Source organism: Mycteria americana, chromosome 3 (genome assembly GCF_035582795.1).
Source record: "Mycteria americana isolate JAX WOST 10 ecotype Jacksonville Zoo and Gardens chromosome 3, USCA_MyAme_1.0, whole genome shotgun sequence".
Taxonomy (NCBI): Eukaryota; Metazoa; Chordata; class Aves; order Ciconiiformes; family Ciconiidae; genus Mycteria; species Mycteria americana.
In genome coordinates, this window is record NC_134367.1 from 60,194,227 (window position 1) to 60,211,608 (window position 17,382).

At 51.7% G+C, this 17,382-nt stretch overlaps 1 protein-coding gene across 1 annotated transcript; it reads left to right on the forward strand.

Moving 5' to 3' along the window:
• Positions 1-5,175: 5,175 nt before the first annotated feature.
• Positions 5,176-16,612, forward strand: HEY2 (hes related family bHLH transcription factor with YRPW motif 2). The gene is made up of 5 exons (XM_075497342.1): positions 5,176-5,306; positions 6,482-6,560; positions 6,668-6,751; positions 9,487-9,568; positions 14,585-16,612. Exons 1-5 carry the CDS (start codon positions 5,224-5,226, stop codon positions 15,262-15,264), a joined length of 1,008 nt encoding a protein of 335 aa, XP_075353457.1. The 5' UTR covers positions 5,176-5,223; the 3' UTR covers positions 15,265-16,612.
• Positions 16,613-17,382: the final 770 nt, after the last annotated feature.

The following is a 17,382-nucleotide window of genomic DNA, read 5'->3' on the forward strand; positions in this document are numbered from 1 at the left end:
TCCTCATTATCACCAGACGGCACAGCCCTGGGTCCTCGATCCTGTGGGAGCCAGAGGAGGTATTTCTGTCTTTCCCTGTCACCTGCGAAGTAGTGACAGCTCTCAGGGAGAGCATTTCATGCATTTAATGGGAGGACCGGGCAAACACGCAGCACCTATTGACCAGGGGCCAGGAGGAAGCACTCGACCCAGGAGGGTGCATTCATTGACCTCTGTAGGCACCGAAAGCAGGGAAGTAGTGTGACACATCACAGGGGACGTGGAGTCATGTTTTCGTGGTCAGCCTAAAAACACAATAGTCAGCTTCACTACTCCACCAAGATCAGATTTGCGGAGGTGTAACTCAATGATAAACATGAAAAGATGTCACTGAGAAAGATCTATAAATACCCACTGCATCTTCCTTCCTTCCTACTTTCTTTTTAAATCTTATTCAGCTTGAAATTGTAGTTTCTTACAGCAAGTCTCCGTACAATTTTCATACTTTCCAAAGCTGAAGTATGCTGAAGAGATCTACCGGTGTGATTGCATCCACCTCAGGGCAGCACAACACTATCAGTATCTACACGGTTATCGTAGTACCGCAGCAACCACCTATGGATCAGCCCCTGCTTTGACCCAGTGGCAAGAGCCCTACAGCCCAGCTGATAGTCAAATACTCCTCCACGATGAAAAATGTGTGGAATGCCCTGCATTCACTTCCACCCGTGTGCAGCCACTGTCCAGGCAAAGCCACGTGTTATAAGGTCTCTCCACCTTTTTTGAGTATTATTTCCTTCAGCTTCGTGTCAATCCTGCCTTGGTATGAATTTAGCCAGAAATCATCTTAACCTTTCAGTTACAATTGCATCCGAGAAAAAAAATAACAAGACGAGCTTTTCTCTCACTTTTCAGCTTTTCCTGGCAGTTAATGATGAGACCATTTAAAAAAAAAAAATACAGCGTCATTGTCCGTAGTCCATGAGTGCGGATTGTCTTTCTCTACTGTTCTTAGAGCTTCCTAATAGGAGAAAGTAACTCAAAAGTAACAGAAGTAATAGAACAGTTACCCCTAAGCTGCTTACTGGGTGAAGGAAATGGGATGCAAACGTTTAAGAGGGAGAGGGTAAGTATAAAAAACAGCTCTAAGACTGCCAGTTTGAGTGCCTTCTGTGTCCAGCAAAGAAACTGGGGACAATCTTGAGTCGCCTTGAAGAGAGCGGCTGGGTAGAACTGCAGCTCCTTCAGGAGGCCACGCTCATTTTTAAAATGTTCTTTAAAACTCCAAACTGTTTAATCCTAAACGTCTCACAGCTACGTAAAAGGGGCGATCCCCACATCTCGGGGAAACGGCAGATTTATTTTCGGGGACGGGGAGAGCAGACGAGCCTCGCTTCTCTACGGGAGCCGGCGCTATAGACGTAGGGAGAAACGTCCTGCTCGCCTTATTGCGCAAGGCAGTTCCCGAAACGCTCCCACCCTTCAGCCACTGGCGGGGGGGCACCGGCCCCACCGGCCCCACCGCGCCCCGGAGCGCCGCCGGCGCCGCCCGCCCGTCCGGGCTCGGCCCCGAGTGACCCACGGGGCGCGTCCCACCGCCGCCTCCAGGCCCCGCAGCCGCACCGAGCTCCTACTCGCATCACGGTTTTCAAGAGGAAAAAAGAAAAAAAACCACCACAACCCCAAACCCGAGGGAGGGAAGAGAGGAAGCTGCCTGCCCTCCTCCCGCCGCCCCCCGGCCGGCCGCGGCGGCGGCACAGGGTATCTCCGGGCCGGGGAGCCTCCCGCCGAGCCGCTGCCCGCCGGCCGGGGGCTGCCTCTGCCGGGGGAAAAGTTGTTCGGGGGGCTGCGGGGAGAGAGGGTGCCCGCCCGGCTCCCTCCCTGCCGGCGGTGGGCGAGGGCGGGGGCTGCCCCGGGGCCCGGCGGCTTCCAGGCGGGAGGCAGAGAGCGCCGGCGGGGCGCGGCGAGCCCGTCCGGCTTTTTCCCTTTGGAGGGAAAAGTACCGGGGCGCGGAGAAAGATGCACTTCGAATGCGTGCCTGTCAACGCTGCCTGCTGCTAGCAGAGCGGGTAATCCCTCTGCAGCAAGTGCTCCGGGGAGCCAGGCTTTACGGGGCCACTGGAGAAAGAGACACGCGAGTAACAGGGGGTATCTCCACCAGGGACCTAAGCAAAACAAGAGGCTTCGCCCCGCGACGGCGGCTCCCCGGGCGCGGAGGGCCCGCCGCAGCCCCTGCCTGGGCGGGGGTTGCGGTGCTGACCCTGCCTGCGGGGCCGTGGAGCCCCCACGGAGCCCACGCCCGCCGCACCGCACCTGCCGCGGCCGCCGAGCCCGGGACCTGGCGGGAGTGCAAGGGCCTGCGTTCCCAGCTGCGCCCCGGGAAAGCCCGTAATTCCCCCCCCCCCCCCCCCCAAGGAGCAGGTAGATCTAAGAAAAAAAAAAAGAAAAAAATAATCTGGGTAAGCTGAAAACAGTAATTGCGTGCTAACACTAGGAGCTTCCCAGAGGAGGGACTTCAGCAAGGCTGCCAGGAGGATTTAGTAGCCGGATCCACGGCAAACAACGCTGACATAAGCTCTACTCGGGGAGCTAAACATAGGATAGCTCAGGTTTCTGTAGGAGAAAAGCACGGGAGACTTGTGCCCCAGGGGAAAAACAATATCGTAAGGCAGCAGGAACTATTTCCAGCGTGAGCAGAAATTACAAATCCAGCGGCACCGAGGCGTGACATTAAAGATTTCTGTGCAAAACCCCGAGACAGCTCGGAAACGAGCGATACCCCCGGGTGATTACGGCATCGTCGCGGGGATTCAAAACCCACGCTCGAGCCCGTTGCCCCGTTTCGGAAGCGTTTTCAGGCGCATCTAGAGCAGCTGCAGCCCAGGCGAGGTACCACGGACTGCAGTTCAGACCCACCAAATCTCGCCCCCTCTGAACGGCGATTGCATCGTTTCCCGGCCGCTCCCGGCCCGGCCCGGCCCGAGGGTCCCGGGCGGCGGCGGGAGGGGGCCGGCCCTGGCAGGTCCCCCCGTGTCCTTACAGCACAGACAACGAAGGGAAGTTTTTGTATATTTTATTTTGTCTTCTTCTTTTTTTTTTTTTAATCTAGAAAACCTGACGCGGAGCAGTAAAACTGCTGAGTCTGCTCCCAGATTTCTAAAGCGCTTGTGCTTCAAATTGCAGTCGGGCGCCGCGGGCTCCTCCTGCTATTCCACTGCTCCCGAAAGGTCCCGATACTTTTTGGGGTTTCTTTTTTTTTTTTTTTGGTCAGATCCCATCAAAGGGGCCATTGTGGGGAATGCGTCCCCAGTCCCCGGGAGCTGCCTTTGCCTTTCCCGCGGCCGCTGGCTTCAGCTGTGTCTGAGCAGCCGCCGAGCTTTTAGTAACTCTGCAAACACGGGCATGAAAAGGATGTCCCGGTAGGGCAATGAGGCATGAAATCCCGCTGTTCCTTTACATAGTACCAACGTGCACACGAAAGAGCAAACAGCCGGCGTGCCACCAAATATAATTGCGTAGATGGAGGGTATTAGCGGAAAAAAAAGAGCTGGCGCCGGTTTCTCTTTCACCACGGCCCTTTCTCGCACGCACCCACCCGCAGACAAACCAAACCACCTGTACCTTCTGCAGGCTTTCACCGACTGGAAAACCGAGTCATTGGCACCATCGGCTGCTAAATATAAGGCAGCCGGGGTAAACTCCGCCCGCGGGCAGAAGCGGAGCCGCGCCGCGAAGGTGCTCGCTCCCCGCCGAGCTCGCAGCCTGCCCCGAAGGGAAAACCGGAGCCATCGCCTCCTCCGACTCCTCTTTCCTCCCTCCCCGACCCGCCGGTCGCCCCCTCCCTCGGGCCGGCGTAGCATCGTGCTGTCGCCTCCCGGAAAGGAAAGGGCACGGCAGCCCTGGCGCCACGGTGAGGGTCGCCGGGCCACACCGCGCCGACGGGGAGACTCCTGGTCACTTCATCGTTTTGCGGCCATCCCGCCGATTGCTTCCCGCATCTCTCTCCCGGCAGGTGCTGCCACCGCGCTACCCGGAGCCCGGGCCAGGCGGCCAGGTCCTCCGGGCTGCTGAGCGACCCGCGGCTCCGTATGTCCCCCGGGAATCACGGTAACACGGCGGTGCCCGGGCTGGTGCCGGCGCCGGAGCGCACCGACAGCCCCCGGCCCCTTCTCGGCCAGCGTCCCAGCAGTAGGGGCGGGAGAAAAATATCCCCGGAAAGGTGGCAAAGGGGACGGAGGGTGGGGACAGGCAGAGGGGGATAGTCACGGAAGGTGAAAGATTAAATTCCTGCGGAGAATATACCGAAGAACATACTACCCCGAACGTATTTTGTCAGGAATCCGGAATTAGAAAACGCGAAACAAACAAACGGGGGGGGAAAAATCCCAAACGAAAGCAAAATAAAACCCGCCTGTTACAGATCCGCCAGTGACCGAGCCGCTAAGCTTCCTCCAAGTCCTTTCCAGCCGGGATTATCGCCCTGCTTGGCTCCCGTCCCTGCAAGTGCCCGCGGACCCTCGGCGCGCCCGGGGCAGCCCTGCGGGACGGGGCGGACGGGGCGCTCGCCCGGCCGGGCCGGGATTTGTACCACCTTTCCCGGGATTTATACCTTTCCCGGGATTTACACAACCCCCAAAACCGCGCTCCTGTGCCCTACACGACACCCGGCGGCACCCCAGGAGCGGCGGCCAGCGCTGTCCGGCACCGCCGGGGGCTTTGCAGGACGGGGCGGGGGGCTAATCCGGTTCGGGGCTTAGGGGCCGGCAGCAAGGCCCCCCCCCAAATGCCGGGTGGGATAGTGGTGCCGCCCCTCGCCCCCCTCCGGCGGCATGGGCGGGCCGGGAGCCAGACCCCGCTTCTTCCCCACGGAGGGCGAGGCCCAGGGCTGCCCCGGAGCCCCGCGCCCCCCGCCCCGTGCCGGGGGCATCTGCCCCGCTCCGCTCCCCGCCTGCCGGGGCCGAGGGCGGCCGGGCCCCTCGCGGGGCCGCCGCCCGCTCCTCCGCGCCGCTCCGCGCCCCCGCGGTGGGCGGCCCCCCCGTCACCCCCGGCGGGGCGGGCCTTGCCGGGGGCGGGCCGTCGGGCTTGAGGCCGTGCCGCGGCGTGGGAAAGCGCCTCAGAGAGGGTTTGCTCTGCTGGCGGTGCGGAGCCGAGCCGAGCCGTGCCGAGCCGTGCCGGAGCTCCCCCCGGATTTATTTATCTCTGCCCCCGCCGCGGCTATCAGCTGCGCCACGTCCTGTGCCCACGATGAAGCGACCTTGCGAGGAAACTACCTCAGACAGCGACATGGACGAGACTATAGACGTGGGGAGTGAGAACAACTACTCGGGGTAAGTGGGGCACCCCCGGCCCCCCGGGGCCGCCGTCTCCGCGGGCGGCGGTGGGGGCCGGGATGCGCCCCGGGATGGGGCAGAGCGAGGGGGAAACCCGGCCGCCCCGTCGGGGGGGGAGCCCCCCGAGTGCGAAGTGGGGTGCGGTTTTGTCCCCCTCCAGGTCAACTAGCAGCTTGTTGATGGCCCCCCAAGAATTCTCCCCGCGGTCTAGCTGCCCGAGCCTCGAAATGAGTGGAGCACTCAAGGGGCTTGTGAGGGCACCAGGCTGCAGTTCATCAGCTCCCCTTAATTTGCCATTTTCAACCAGATCTTTTCCAAAATAGCTCCTTAGCAGGCCGAACAACCTAAGGGAATCGGCGCCAGTGGGAAATGACCTGTGGAAAGTACGCAGGGATCCAGAGTAGTTGAATGGTAACTCCAGCCAACCCTGTGTGCCATCCAGGGGTGAGCTGTGGTGTCTGCCGAAGGAGGGCCAGCCTGGGACCTCCGCGGCCACCGCGCTGGTCTTCAAAGCTGGTCTTGCCGAGTTAGAGGCACGTGCACCGGCGCCCCGTCTCGTCCGCACCAGTGGCTAAATGAGTATCAAAAGCTGCTGGACTCTTTGCTTGCTCATGATGAAATAAAAACCTTTCCGTACTTGTGGGTAGTGTAGTTTTAAAAGCGGATTTTGAATCCTGTTCCTGATGCGGGACAACGCAATGGACCCGCGCTGGGCAACTGGCTTTGTACTTGAGCATCTATTGACTCATGTAGCAATGGGCAGGAATGTCAAAACCTAGCAAGCCAGGTGGAGGCTGTGGCATCGTACATGTACTTACCAGCGCTGTTAGCATATAGAGATGGTTCACGTGGGTTTGGACTCGGTTCTTCAGCCTGTATTTGGTAGGCAGGGCTTTACATGCAATGAAGACGAAATCAGCTGAGCTGGGCAGTGAACTCTTTTTCAGAAAAGGACTTTATTTCCAAGAGCGTTCTGTCAATTCAAAATATATGCTGGGGCAATAAAAAACGAAGTCTCTCTCTCTCTAAAATACTGTGCAGTGCAAAGCACATCTTCTAAGCACTGAAAACTGCATGAGAGGGACGATGCATACTTAATATGGTGACCTAAGGTGTCTTCAAAGAGCAGTGTCAAGTTGTGCAGCACCTGACATACTTTTATTGTTTCACAGGCAAAGTAATAGTTCTGTCATTCGATCAAATTCCCCAACAACAACATCTCAGATTATGGCCAGAAAGAAAAGAAGAGGGGTATGTTGTGTATAATTCTTTTCCTGTGTGACTATTTGCATGTGTGCTGTGATTTTGCCCTTCAACATTTTTTATAAATTTCATGTGTTTTGTTTTTTTGGGAATAGATTATAGAGAAAAGGCGCCGTGATCGTATAAATAACAGTTTATCAGAGCTGAGGCGGCTTGTGCCAACTGCTTTTGAAAAACAAGTAAGCCCTTTTTTTTTTTTTTAATTCTGTATCTCATCTGGCAATGTTAGTTCTCTTGTAAAACTCATTAAAATAATATTGCATGTGTCCTGATCTGGCACAAAGCAGGCATTTCAATAAAATGCTTTCTTGTGGCAAAACTATTAAAAACATAATTCATTATAAGGCTGAAATACATTTCCATTCTTTGGCTTGTTTTTCCCTTAAGGGTAACTGTGTTCATGTTGCCTCTGTTCTTTCGATGAATTCCAGTAGTGGTTTTGTTAAAAATGCGCTTTACTCCATATTTTTAAAAAAAAAAAACAAACCCAAAACACAACTCCCCCAAACCTGTATGTCAATTAGCCTTCTGTCTAAAACTTTAAATATAATCTCCTTCGCCCCTACTTTAAGAAACCTTTATTTTTTAATCTATGATTTCAGTTGCAAACTAATCAATCCCGTTTCCTGACAAGGGAACAGACAGTCTGGATTATTCACATTTTAAAATATGAATTTTAAATTCATAAGAATTTAAACTCTTTAGAACCAGGGCGTTAGGAGAGGGAATAGGCCCATGTCATGTGAGATGGTGAAGTCAGTGAGATGTTCAAGGACTTTCGGTGAGAAAGTATTCAGTGGGAAGGCTGGAAGGATCCAAGTAACTTTGATTCAGCTCCTTGGTCATGATATTACAGACCAAAAGTTTAGAATCTAATCTGTCCTGTAAAAAAGGGCATTTCATTTATGCCATTTGAATTAAATTCTTTATTTACTTTTCCATATCTTGATTTTTATTTTTTGGGCTTTGATTCAATATTTAGCCTTGTTCCTGTTTTACTGGAGGTATCTGAAGATCTACGGATATGTGCAGTTGACACTATGTTCCAATAAAAAGGAATATACTGAAATATTCCATTTCCAACTGAAAATAAAGAACCTGACTTCCTTGTAATAGTAAAATGAAAAACAGAAGGCAAAATTTGAGAGCAGGGTTGCGAGGTGCTGAATGTCAGTGGTAACTGCATGGCAAGCACCGCACCGTATTAGGCCTGTTACATCCCTAGTCTGAACAAAAGCTAAAAAGAAATTTTAAATATTGTAATCATGGTGAGAGCATCGCTTGTGTCACCTGCAACACGTTTTTAATAACTAGTAGTTGTAACTGTGCCCTTCCATAGGTTCTGGCAAAACGGAGTGACAGAGGTATTTTCAGCTAGATAAACAAGGGCAACAGACAACAGTTGTTTGTCCCATTTTATTGTTTACTTCTTGAAAACCACAAACATTATAAAACGAGTCCTACAGAGCCTTTGGAAATTACCCAGCGCCATGCAGTTTTTAGCTATTAGTCACTCTCACTGAGACGGCTTGTACTGTGTCTATGGAAAAGATGAAGTCTGAGAAAAGTACAGGATGTAGTCACATGTAAAATGGGGAATTCTGATCAAAAATTCACACGCGCACCAACCTTTGTACGAGGAAAGCGCCGAAAGCAATAGGCGGATTGAAAAAAATGTATTGGTGTAAAAATGAGCGCGCGCTGTATTTTGTTCAGAAAGCCCCACCATTTTTCTGCAATATGCCAAGGACAAAGTCATCAGCCTTTTTCCAGCTCTTTGACATTCAGCTCACTGAAGTTTCCAAGTTGGAGGTTTAGTTTCGCTTCCGCCTCCCTCTCTCCCTCCCTCCCTCCCCAAATCACAGCTCTGCTCTCCAGTCCCTCGAAGAGATTAGCGCGGGCAAAGCGGGGCTGCGGAGGAGGGTGTAAGCCTTACCTAACTTGCACATGTGCAACCTGGGCAAAGCCGGCTGAGGCTGCAGGACGGCCGACAGCGGTGAGGTGGCCCAGATGATAAGTAAGAGAAAAATTTGGCTTGCAGGATGCAATCCGCCGGTGGCTGAAGCTTGTGCAGCCCTGGTTTTAACTAATGCCAAGGGATGACCTCTTGCACTGGAATAACAGTTACGCAGTAAACTCAGTCATCTGGGCACGCTCCAGATATTCAAGGGAATGCTACCATGCAAAATAGTTTTATTTATAGATTAATATTTTAATACTACGTTTCCAGTTGTATTTTATACTTTTCCAGCGCCTATTGTAGCTCTGTGAGCCACCCTCAGTAACAGAAAAGATTTTTATGGACAGAGGAGCTGAACTCTTTCGTTTTCACAGTGTTTAGCTTCATGTCCCTGCAAACTAGGCCTCTCGCTAACTTAAAATACAGTGGACTGTGCGGTTGATCTTTAGTCGAGAATGAGAATAGAATATTCAGCAGCCAAATGACACGCCGAAAATTAATAGGCGATTAGGAAAGAGGGATACTTCTCGGTGTGTGTCCACAGGGACACCTACTGGTAAAAGCAGAAAAAAGTGTTGCAGCAGGGTCTTCATCCATCACTGTGCCCTGCCAGCTCTCCGTTTGTGTTTGTTGTTAAAAAGAAAGTCCAGAAAGTTATGTATTTCTCTCATTTCATGAAGATGTCAACTCTACACTATCTTCAAGGCCAGAGCTACGCTGAGCTATAGCCTTAATAAAGCAAAATGGTGCTGCCGCTGCTTGTATTGCTAGACAGGAGATGGCATTAGTCCTTAGACAAAGTCTGGGAGGCAGATGCTCACAAAAGAATTAAGCCGAGAATGTCCTAATGATAGGGGAAATTGAAACCATAAGGCTGAGCTCAGTAGAAAGTATATCAAATTAAAGTTCCTCGTACTTGTAAGCCTTTATTTATATGAGTCTCTTATCTCAAAGGGATCTGCCAAATTAGAAAAGGCGGAAATACTGCAAATGACAGTGGATCATCTGAAGATGCTGCAGGCGACGGGAGGTAAAGGTAAGTAGCCGACGACGGTTTCTTTTCTGATATTTGGGGAAATCTCAGCAAAAAAAGTGCTTTGAGGAGCTGTGATAGGCGTTTCCAGATTAAAGGAGTGGAAATCAATGCTAATGGCAGGATTGAACTCGTGGGAAAGAACTACTGGGACAAAAGAAGCACTTGACCCTGGGCTTGTGTTTGCTTTCATAACACTGTGGGAGTAAAGGCTTCATTCACAGGCAGCCCAGTCAGAGATTTGTTTGGGGTTTCCAAAGAGCACTGAAATCTGCACAGGGAGACAAAACAAATACACAAACACCAAACATAAACAGGAGGTTTGTGGCAACAATTGTGTAGCACAAAAACGATGCTAAACCTCATTATCCAGCAGCTATACTGAAGGAAGTGGATGGAGAGGAACTTTCATTATTGTTTATGTATTTTCTTTGTTCTGGAAAGACTTTTAAATGCCAGGTTAGACCGTCTCATTCACCAGAACAAAACCCAGTCTTGCTCTGTGCAGGGCCAGGTATCTGATAAAGCAGACAGGCAGAGGGCTAGCAGCGCTCTCTGCACTCGTGTTTATATGCGTGGGTCAGAGGTCTGGGGAGCTCCCTGTTAGTGGGTGCTGGCGTGACGCAGGGGCTGCACCGGCTGACCCACTAGATCAGCCGGCTGCCGGGAGTCGAGCGTACCTCGCTTGTGCAAGCTGACAGTCCCGAGGCGGGAGGCCAAATGATTTCAGCCACCCACGAGGTATTCTGTATAGTCATGATTTTGGAACTTACTTGGAGTGAAAAACTTGCTGGCCTCCTGTAAGCACGGTCCCACGTCCCGTGCCACCGACTGTGGTTGTGGTTCAAACTGTTGCAACGGAAACCAGCCGATTTTTCATTGACCCATTCTGCCACATAGGTAAAGGCTAGAAAAGAGGCGGCTGCCGCTCTCTCTCTTCCTTTTTAGATTAAACTCAAAAGTTTTTAGCCCATGACCGAATTACTGCTCCTCTCTGTACCTTGCAGCAATTACAGAATTCAACTTATAATCAGTGCATGCTTAACAACAGATGGTTACAGGAAAGCATGTTGAAGGTTGGTGTTCTGTTATTTGTGAAAATTAACACCGAGCTGACATACGTATTTTCTAGGTGTTAAGAGGCTTAAGCTAGGAGTCCATTTAAGCTTAAAATTTATGGGTAGCTTGTTCTATAAGAGGTGAAAGGGATTTTATTGCCCTTCATATAACAGACACACCTCTTGATTCCTCAGAAAATGTGCAAGATTAAATCTAAAAAAAAAATGTTAATTTTTATATATAAAAAGGTCCCTTAAAAAGCACTATTTAGTTGGTGCTTTGAACCACGCTCAAGAACTACGGTCTTGAAAGTTACGAAACGCCGGAATTGATCGTGCTTGTGCAATTTGAATTCAGATCCTCTGTGTGTGCGCGTGATGGTGCCGTCTTTAATTGCGTGGTTGCATGCTGGCTTTCCACAAGCTCTGTCTCACTTGGTGCACGGGGCGATCGACGTTCGGCCGCTGAGGGAAGCGGTGGTTGTTTCGCTTCATCCTCCCTGCGCGACGTGCAGCTCGGCTATCCCAACCTGACCCCTGCTTCAGGCAGCACATCGTTCCTCTGAAAAGCTGCAGCAGCTCCCACCCCTCTGGTGTCCGCACCGACAGTGGGAGGGCCAGGAGGTCAACCCGCCTTCCCCTGCCTCCCTGCCCAAAAAAAGTATGTGGGGGATTATTTTATAACTGGGTCAGGTCGGGTGGCCCAGCAAGCGGGGCAGGGGACGAAGTGCCTGGGATGGGAGCTGCCGGGCAGAGAGAGGTGTCGGCAGAGCCCCGGCCTCCGGCTGCGGCCGGACAAGCTGGGTTTTGTTAGCAGTCCCAGGTCCTGCGGTCTCTTCCTTGGTCCATGCCGCCGTGCCTCTCCCTGCCCCGCTGACACCGGCCTGCTGTGGCTGCCGGAGGGCGGTGCGGGGAAGGACCAAGCGTCGGGGTGCGGGGAGAGGCGATGCTGGCTTCCGCCCGCCTGAGCCCGCTGCCGCCGGGTGGGCAACCGCGGCCACCTTCGCGCCATGCACAGCCCCGTTTGTTACTCGCGGTCGGCGCATCGATATAATCCCCAACTGCTTCACAAATACTATGACTTTATCTTCTCCTTCTGACCCAGAGATAAGAGGAATCTCACTGCACGGATTAAGGATTTTTAAGAAAAAGAGGTTTGCGAGTTAGTACCGGGCCGTTTAAGTTTAAGCCTGCGTTTCCTGCTTGCTTAATGTTTTACTTTGCAACCTAAGTAACAGCTTTAAATGCAATTTCTTAGGGTGTTTTTAAGGCAGATGTTTGTTTTATTTGCAAATGTAGTTTATTCCCACTTTGTAACTCATCTTGCGAGCCAGAAACTTTTTTGGATCAGCAAAAAAGTGAGTTCCATCATTTTTCCTATGGACGAAAGCTGTTATCGCAGCAGGGAGAAATGGGTCCTGATACCCTCATGCTCCCCTGCGTTGAGGGCTGGGGAGAGCTCGTCTTCTTCCTCCTCATGCAGAAATGGAGGACACCCACGATGAGGATTGCCCGGGGCTAGGAAAGCCAGGGTTGAGTCGGCCGCTGCTCAGTGTGCTGATCCCGAGGTGGGCACGGCAGAAGAAAACCTGATGTGGCTCCCGTCCCTTTTCTTTTCGGAGCTGCCCAGGCAGGCAGGCTGCCGACTCAGAGGTCCTGCGCGGACTCCATGTTTCCGCCGCCCTGACGCAGGCACGGGCAATGGTCTCCTGTTCATGTTGAGTTATTATTTTGGCCCGGGGCCAGAGCTTTGCGCTGACCGTGCAAGCAAGCACAGGGGCGGAGTAATTCGTCAACAGCGAGTAGCTCTCTGGGACCTCGGTGTTGTTTTATTGCAGCTTCACTGCAAATTTAGCTTGGGTGACTGACACCTGGGTCAGCAACATGGGTTAATATAGCTCAAATGACTTAGCCGGTGTCCTGTGTGCAGAGCAGGCGGGTTACCAGGACAGATGAGGGAAAACTGAGAGTTCCCATTCACACCAAAACGCCGGCGTGTATGCGTGTGGGTGGTGGTGGAGACTGTTCTTGGGTTTTGGAAAGAAAAAAGAAACAACGTTTTTAAGTCTCTCTCAGAAGGGGGAAGCCAGCAAAGGGGAAACCTGGAAAAGATAACCATCAAAGTCAAAACATAATGGAGCCCGGGAGTCCCAGCTCTCATCTCCCCTCTGTTTTCATGTCTCGGCCACCATAGGAGACTGAGAGGGAGCCAGGATCACCAGGGCTTTGGGACGGCTCGTCACAGAGCCAGCAGCTCAGACTCAGGGGAAGCTGGTGCCAGCCACATCCCCCACATCTCCTCCGGTCCGGGGGGAGGGAGGCCGGGAAGCCCTGGCTCGAGCCGCGCGCTCTCAGGACTCCCAGGCTGGCTGACTCGTGGCCAGAGCCGGGAGGCGGCTTTGGCTGCGCATCAGCCCCTGCGAAGCCGCCGGAGGTCCTGGAGCCCCTGGCGCGGAGGCAGTCCCCGTGCCAGGCTGGCTGGCACCCGGGCAGGTACCCTGCTAGCTCGCCACCGCCAGCCTGCCTGGCGTTTGTTTCTCGCTCAAACCGCGGCGTTGCCACAGACCGCTTGGCCGCAGCGGACCTGGCAAGGAAAAAGCTGCGAGGGGTCTGTGCTTGCCGAGACGAGTCCTCCACCCCTCGTGCCCACCGATCTGCTGGCTGAGCCGGCGTTTCTCTCGGGTTTCACACTGCCTCAGATGAGCAAGGCAGCCCGCGTCAAAATCGCTGTCGTAATTTGGCAAGAAGGGGTATGTAGCAGGCAGGGGATTTGGGGCGACGTCTATAAATGTGCCCAAGTTAATTCTATAATGTAGGTGTGCAGCAACAGAAAGGCTCTTTTGCTTGAAAGTTGATAAAAGTGAAAACAACTATCTAAGGTGCTAGCTTTCTTCAGAAAGACTGAGATTATTTCATGCCAGAGAGTGCAAGGCCTAATGCCGGTATCGCTGCCACATTCCTCCATAATAAGGGCGCTCGATCTTTATATACTAACACACATCATAGTCACACATACCTAAACATTTTCACTGAAAGCAAGAGGAAAAAACACCATGCCAGCTTGGGAGCGGATAGGACATTATTCCCCCAAGGAGACTACTTTTAAACTAAAATAGGAAAATTCCAAAAACTGAAATAGGTTTTTGTAGTTGACGAGCTGCAACTTAAGCACTAGATTTGATGCTAGACCCTTTTAGAACGGGAATATCTTTTCATGTGCATTTAATAAGACAATTTTTTTTTCAAATGCTTTTTTGTCCCAGGCCTGCGGAGCTCCAGTTGCTGTTTGTTGAAATACCTCATGGGCCATATGACTGTCAGTCTTCCATCTCCAAATTAGCAATGGCATTACATAAAAAGTTTTCTCAGTAAAGCTTTTTATTGTGTGTGTGCAGAGTCATGACAAGATGTTTTTAGTTTGTAGTTAAGTAACACCGTATGTCATATTGTCTTAATGACTCTGTGAAGTAGACGGGACCCCGGCAGCAGTTACAAGAACTATCTCACAATGTCGAGAAATAGTTTGAGGGCATTACTAGGAATGCCAGTGTAGGGAAGAAAAGGCAGGGTAGTACACGCAAGTTCTCCGATCTCCAGCCTGTTTCTTTGTGTGGATAAACGTCTGGTTCACACGCACGCGCGCGCAGGGTCAATGCAGCACTGCAGCAGCTTGCCGCGGAATGTCAGGAGAGGTATCGTGTATCTTTTTAAGTATCACGAGTACTTACGGACTTAATGCTTTTCGTTTGTATATTGTCTGCAAAAACAACTGCAGCCTATTGCGTTACAGGGATGGTCACACAAATCATTTACAGATCAGAGAACAAACTTTTCGCGTTGCAAATCTTAACCCGTACATGGGAGATCTGGCGGCTGAGCGAGGACCGGGTTAGCTGTGTCACCTAACGTCGGCTGGGAAGCCAGCTCGACACTCAACGCATCTTTTGCCCTCCCCTTGCAGGTTATTTTGATGCTCATTCCCTGGCCATGGATTTCATAAGCATTGGCTTCCGGGAGTGCTTGACAGAAGTCGCGAGGTACCTGACTTCGGTGGAAGGTCTCGACACGTCTGACCCCCTGCGCGTTAGACTCGTGTCTCACCTGAGCACCTGTGCCTCTCAGAGGGAAGCCGCCGCCATGACCTCCTCCATGGCCCACCACCACCACCCCTTGCACCCTCACCACTGGGCAGCCGCCTTCCACCACCTCCCAGCCGCTTTGCTGCAGCCGAACGGACTCCACGGCTCCGACGCCGCCCCGTGCAGACTCTCCTCGGACGTGCCCCCCCACGGCTCTGCCCTCCTCACGGCCACCTTCGCCCACGCCGACGCCGCCCTCAGAGTCCCCTCCGCTGGCAGCGTCGCTCCCTGCGTCCCCCCTCTCTCGACCTCCCTCCTGTCCCTCTCGGCTACCGTTCACGCCGCGGCAGCGGCAGCCACGGCCGCTGCCCAGAGCTTCCCCCTCTCCTTCACCGGCGCCTTCCCCATGCTTCCCCCCAGCGCGGCCGCCGCTGCCGTGGCTGCGGCGACAGCCATCACCCCTCCGTTGGCCATATCGGCCACCGCCAGCCCTCAGCAGGCTGGCAGCGGGGCCAGCACTAAACCCTACCGACCCTGGGGGACTGAAGTTGGAGCCTTTTAAGTCCCCCCTCTCCCTTCCCAGTCCGGCTCCCTCCTCTCCCTCAGCACACGCGTGCGTGCACACACACAACCCCACGTGCACACCCACACCCACACCCACACCCGAGCCTCCGGGACTCGGCGTGACCTTCCTGCTCAGCCCGGCCGAGGGGCTGCCTTCACCCAGAGGGCCTGAGAGGTGCCGGCAAGCCCGCCGGGGAATGGCACAGCTATCCTCGTTTCGGGCGTCGGCGAGGACGCGGGATGATTTCTTCTTCTTCTTCTTCTCGGTTTGTTTCGCTGGAGGCACCTTGAGGGAGCAGCAATGGCTTTCAGAAATGGCATGACTATATCGGCATGTAGAGGTTTCCTGGGAAATACGTAGACACTAGAACTAATAATTCTCCAGCTATGCATCCTTGTTTGGCAGAGAGGTGAGGGATCGCACCTACCGGCTCTCCCTGGGCTAGAAAAAGAGTTTGAGTTTCCTAAGTGCCTGACATTGAAAAAATAATAATAAAAAAATGATATATATGTGTGTTCTGCTAAAACAAATAACATTGCACAGGTATGGAAATGGTATGGGAGAGAGGGGAAATCCTGCATTCAACTTCAGGTCTTGGATGTCTTTCCAGGGAGGAGCGTGCTCTTGAAGGGGGGAGGGTTTTTTAGCCAAAAGATTGCGGAGGCAGAATGCTCAATTTGACAGGCCTCGTTCTCGCTTCCTTAGTTCACTTTCTTTGTACAGACTTGCCAAATCGTGACATCTAGCATAGCATTGGTAAAAGCAATTATCTTATCAGTGCTGGGATTAATGAACGGTTCAGCACTGCCTGTGAGCCTTGAGGCACCCTTTTTTATGGCTTAAATATGGTGCTAGCTCTTATCTGCACAAACAGTGAATTTATCATGCGCCCAGAAGTAACCACCTGTTCTGTTTAAAGTGTGCACACTTGGATATGGTTGATTCATGCCAATACAAGAGACTCAGTGTTGCAAGAGTTCGAATTAACTTATTTAGCTGTATTTGGACATTTACTTTTAGCTGATTCTGTGCAAGATCCCTCTTCTTTTCACTATCAGCTACAGGGAGGACGATCACTCTGGGTATGAATGAAGTTACGGTAGGGACAATTTTTAAATTGGCTATTAACACGCCAACATTGTAATGTGGGTTTGATTCCAAACCAAAATGAATGTATTAAAGGGTATGTCAGTAAATTATTTTGTCAATACCCAGACAACTAGTGCTGCATAAAATGGTTTGCTTTCATTTTTTATTACAATGACTTAAAATAACCTAAGTATTTTAATACATCCTGTCAAGAACTAGAGATTTTATGTAAAAAAAAAAGAAAAGAAACAAAAACCACAGCATGTATTATTATGCACTTGATTTCTCTGCTGTGTGGAGAAAGCAATAAGCATTGAGAATGTTAAACATTATGCAAAATATACTTTAAAATATTTGTTTTAAAAATACTGTACCTAGTCCGTCTTTTACGCATTACTTTGTTAACCTTTTTTCTATGCAAAAGTCTTTACATATCACTAATTAAACGAAGTCCTTTTTTGACTGCATTTTATGGATGATTTGTTGCAGTTTTTGTTTGCTTTTGAGGAGTACTCATGGACTCAGAGCTGGTTTCTGCCACTGGTAACAAGCCTGTTGGCTGCTCCATCCTCTTCTGCTCCCCTTGCTCAGCCGGGGAGCCCGTCTCATACAGCGTGCTCTGAAATAGGCAGAAAAAAGCAGTCAGTAAAGCAGCACTGGTTTTCAGGCTTGTAAACTGGTTCTGCACTGACGGTACGCTTAATGATACAAACCCATCTGTCCATCCCAGAGAGCCCCCAGAATCGTTGGGGTTTCTAGGTTCAGCTTTCCTTCAGATCCTCACGAAGGGCCTGTGTGGAGAAGGGGAAAATTTCAACCCAATGACATCATTAAATATCTGGATTGAGAGAGGGTGGTTTTTCCTTCCAGTTCTGGTCTTCTAATTTACTGGTTCTCACTGAGGCAAGGGTTTGTTGTTGTTTCACCTCAGACATAGAAGGTGTGTAAAGCTCTGTCCGTAAGGATAAGCATGAAGTCTTACATGTCCAAAAGACACTAAAAGATTATTATGCTCAAATAACAGCT

What these genes read in the sequence shown, in the direction of transcription:
- HEY2 (XM_075497342.1), top strand. Translation starts at nt 5,224, where the DNA reads ATGAAGCGACCTTGCGAGGAAACTACCTCAGACAGCGACATGGACGAG. An exon ending in CAACTGCTTTTGAAAAACAA is followed by an intron (nt 6,752 to 9,486) that starts GTAAGCCCTTTT and finishes CTTATCTCAAAG; the next exon opens with GGATCTGCCAAATTAGAAAA. An exon ending in GCAGGCGACGGGAGGTAAAG is followed by an intron (nt 9,569 to 14,584) that starts GTAAGTAGCCGA and finishes CTCCCCTTGCAG; the next exon opens with GTTATTTTGATGCTCATTCC.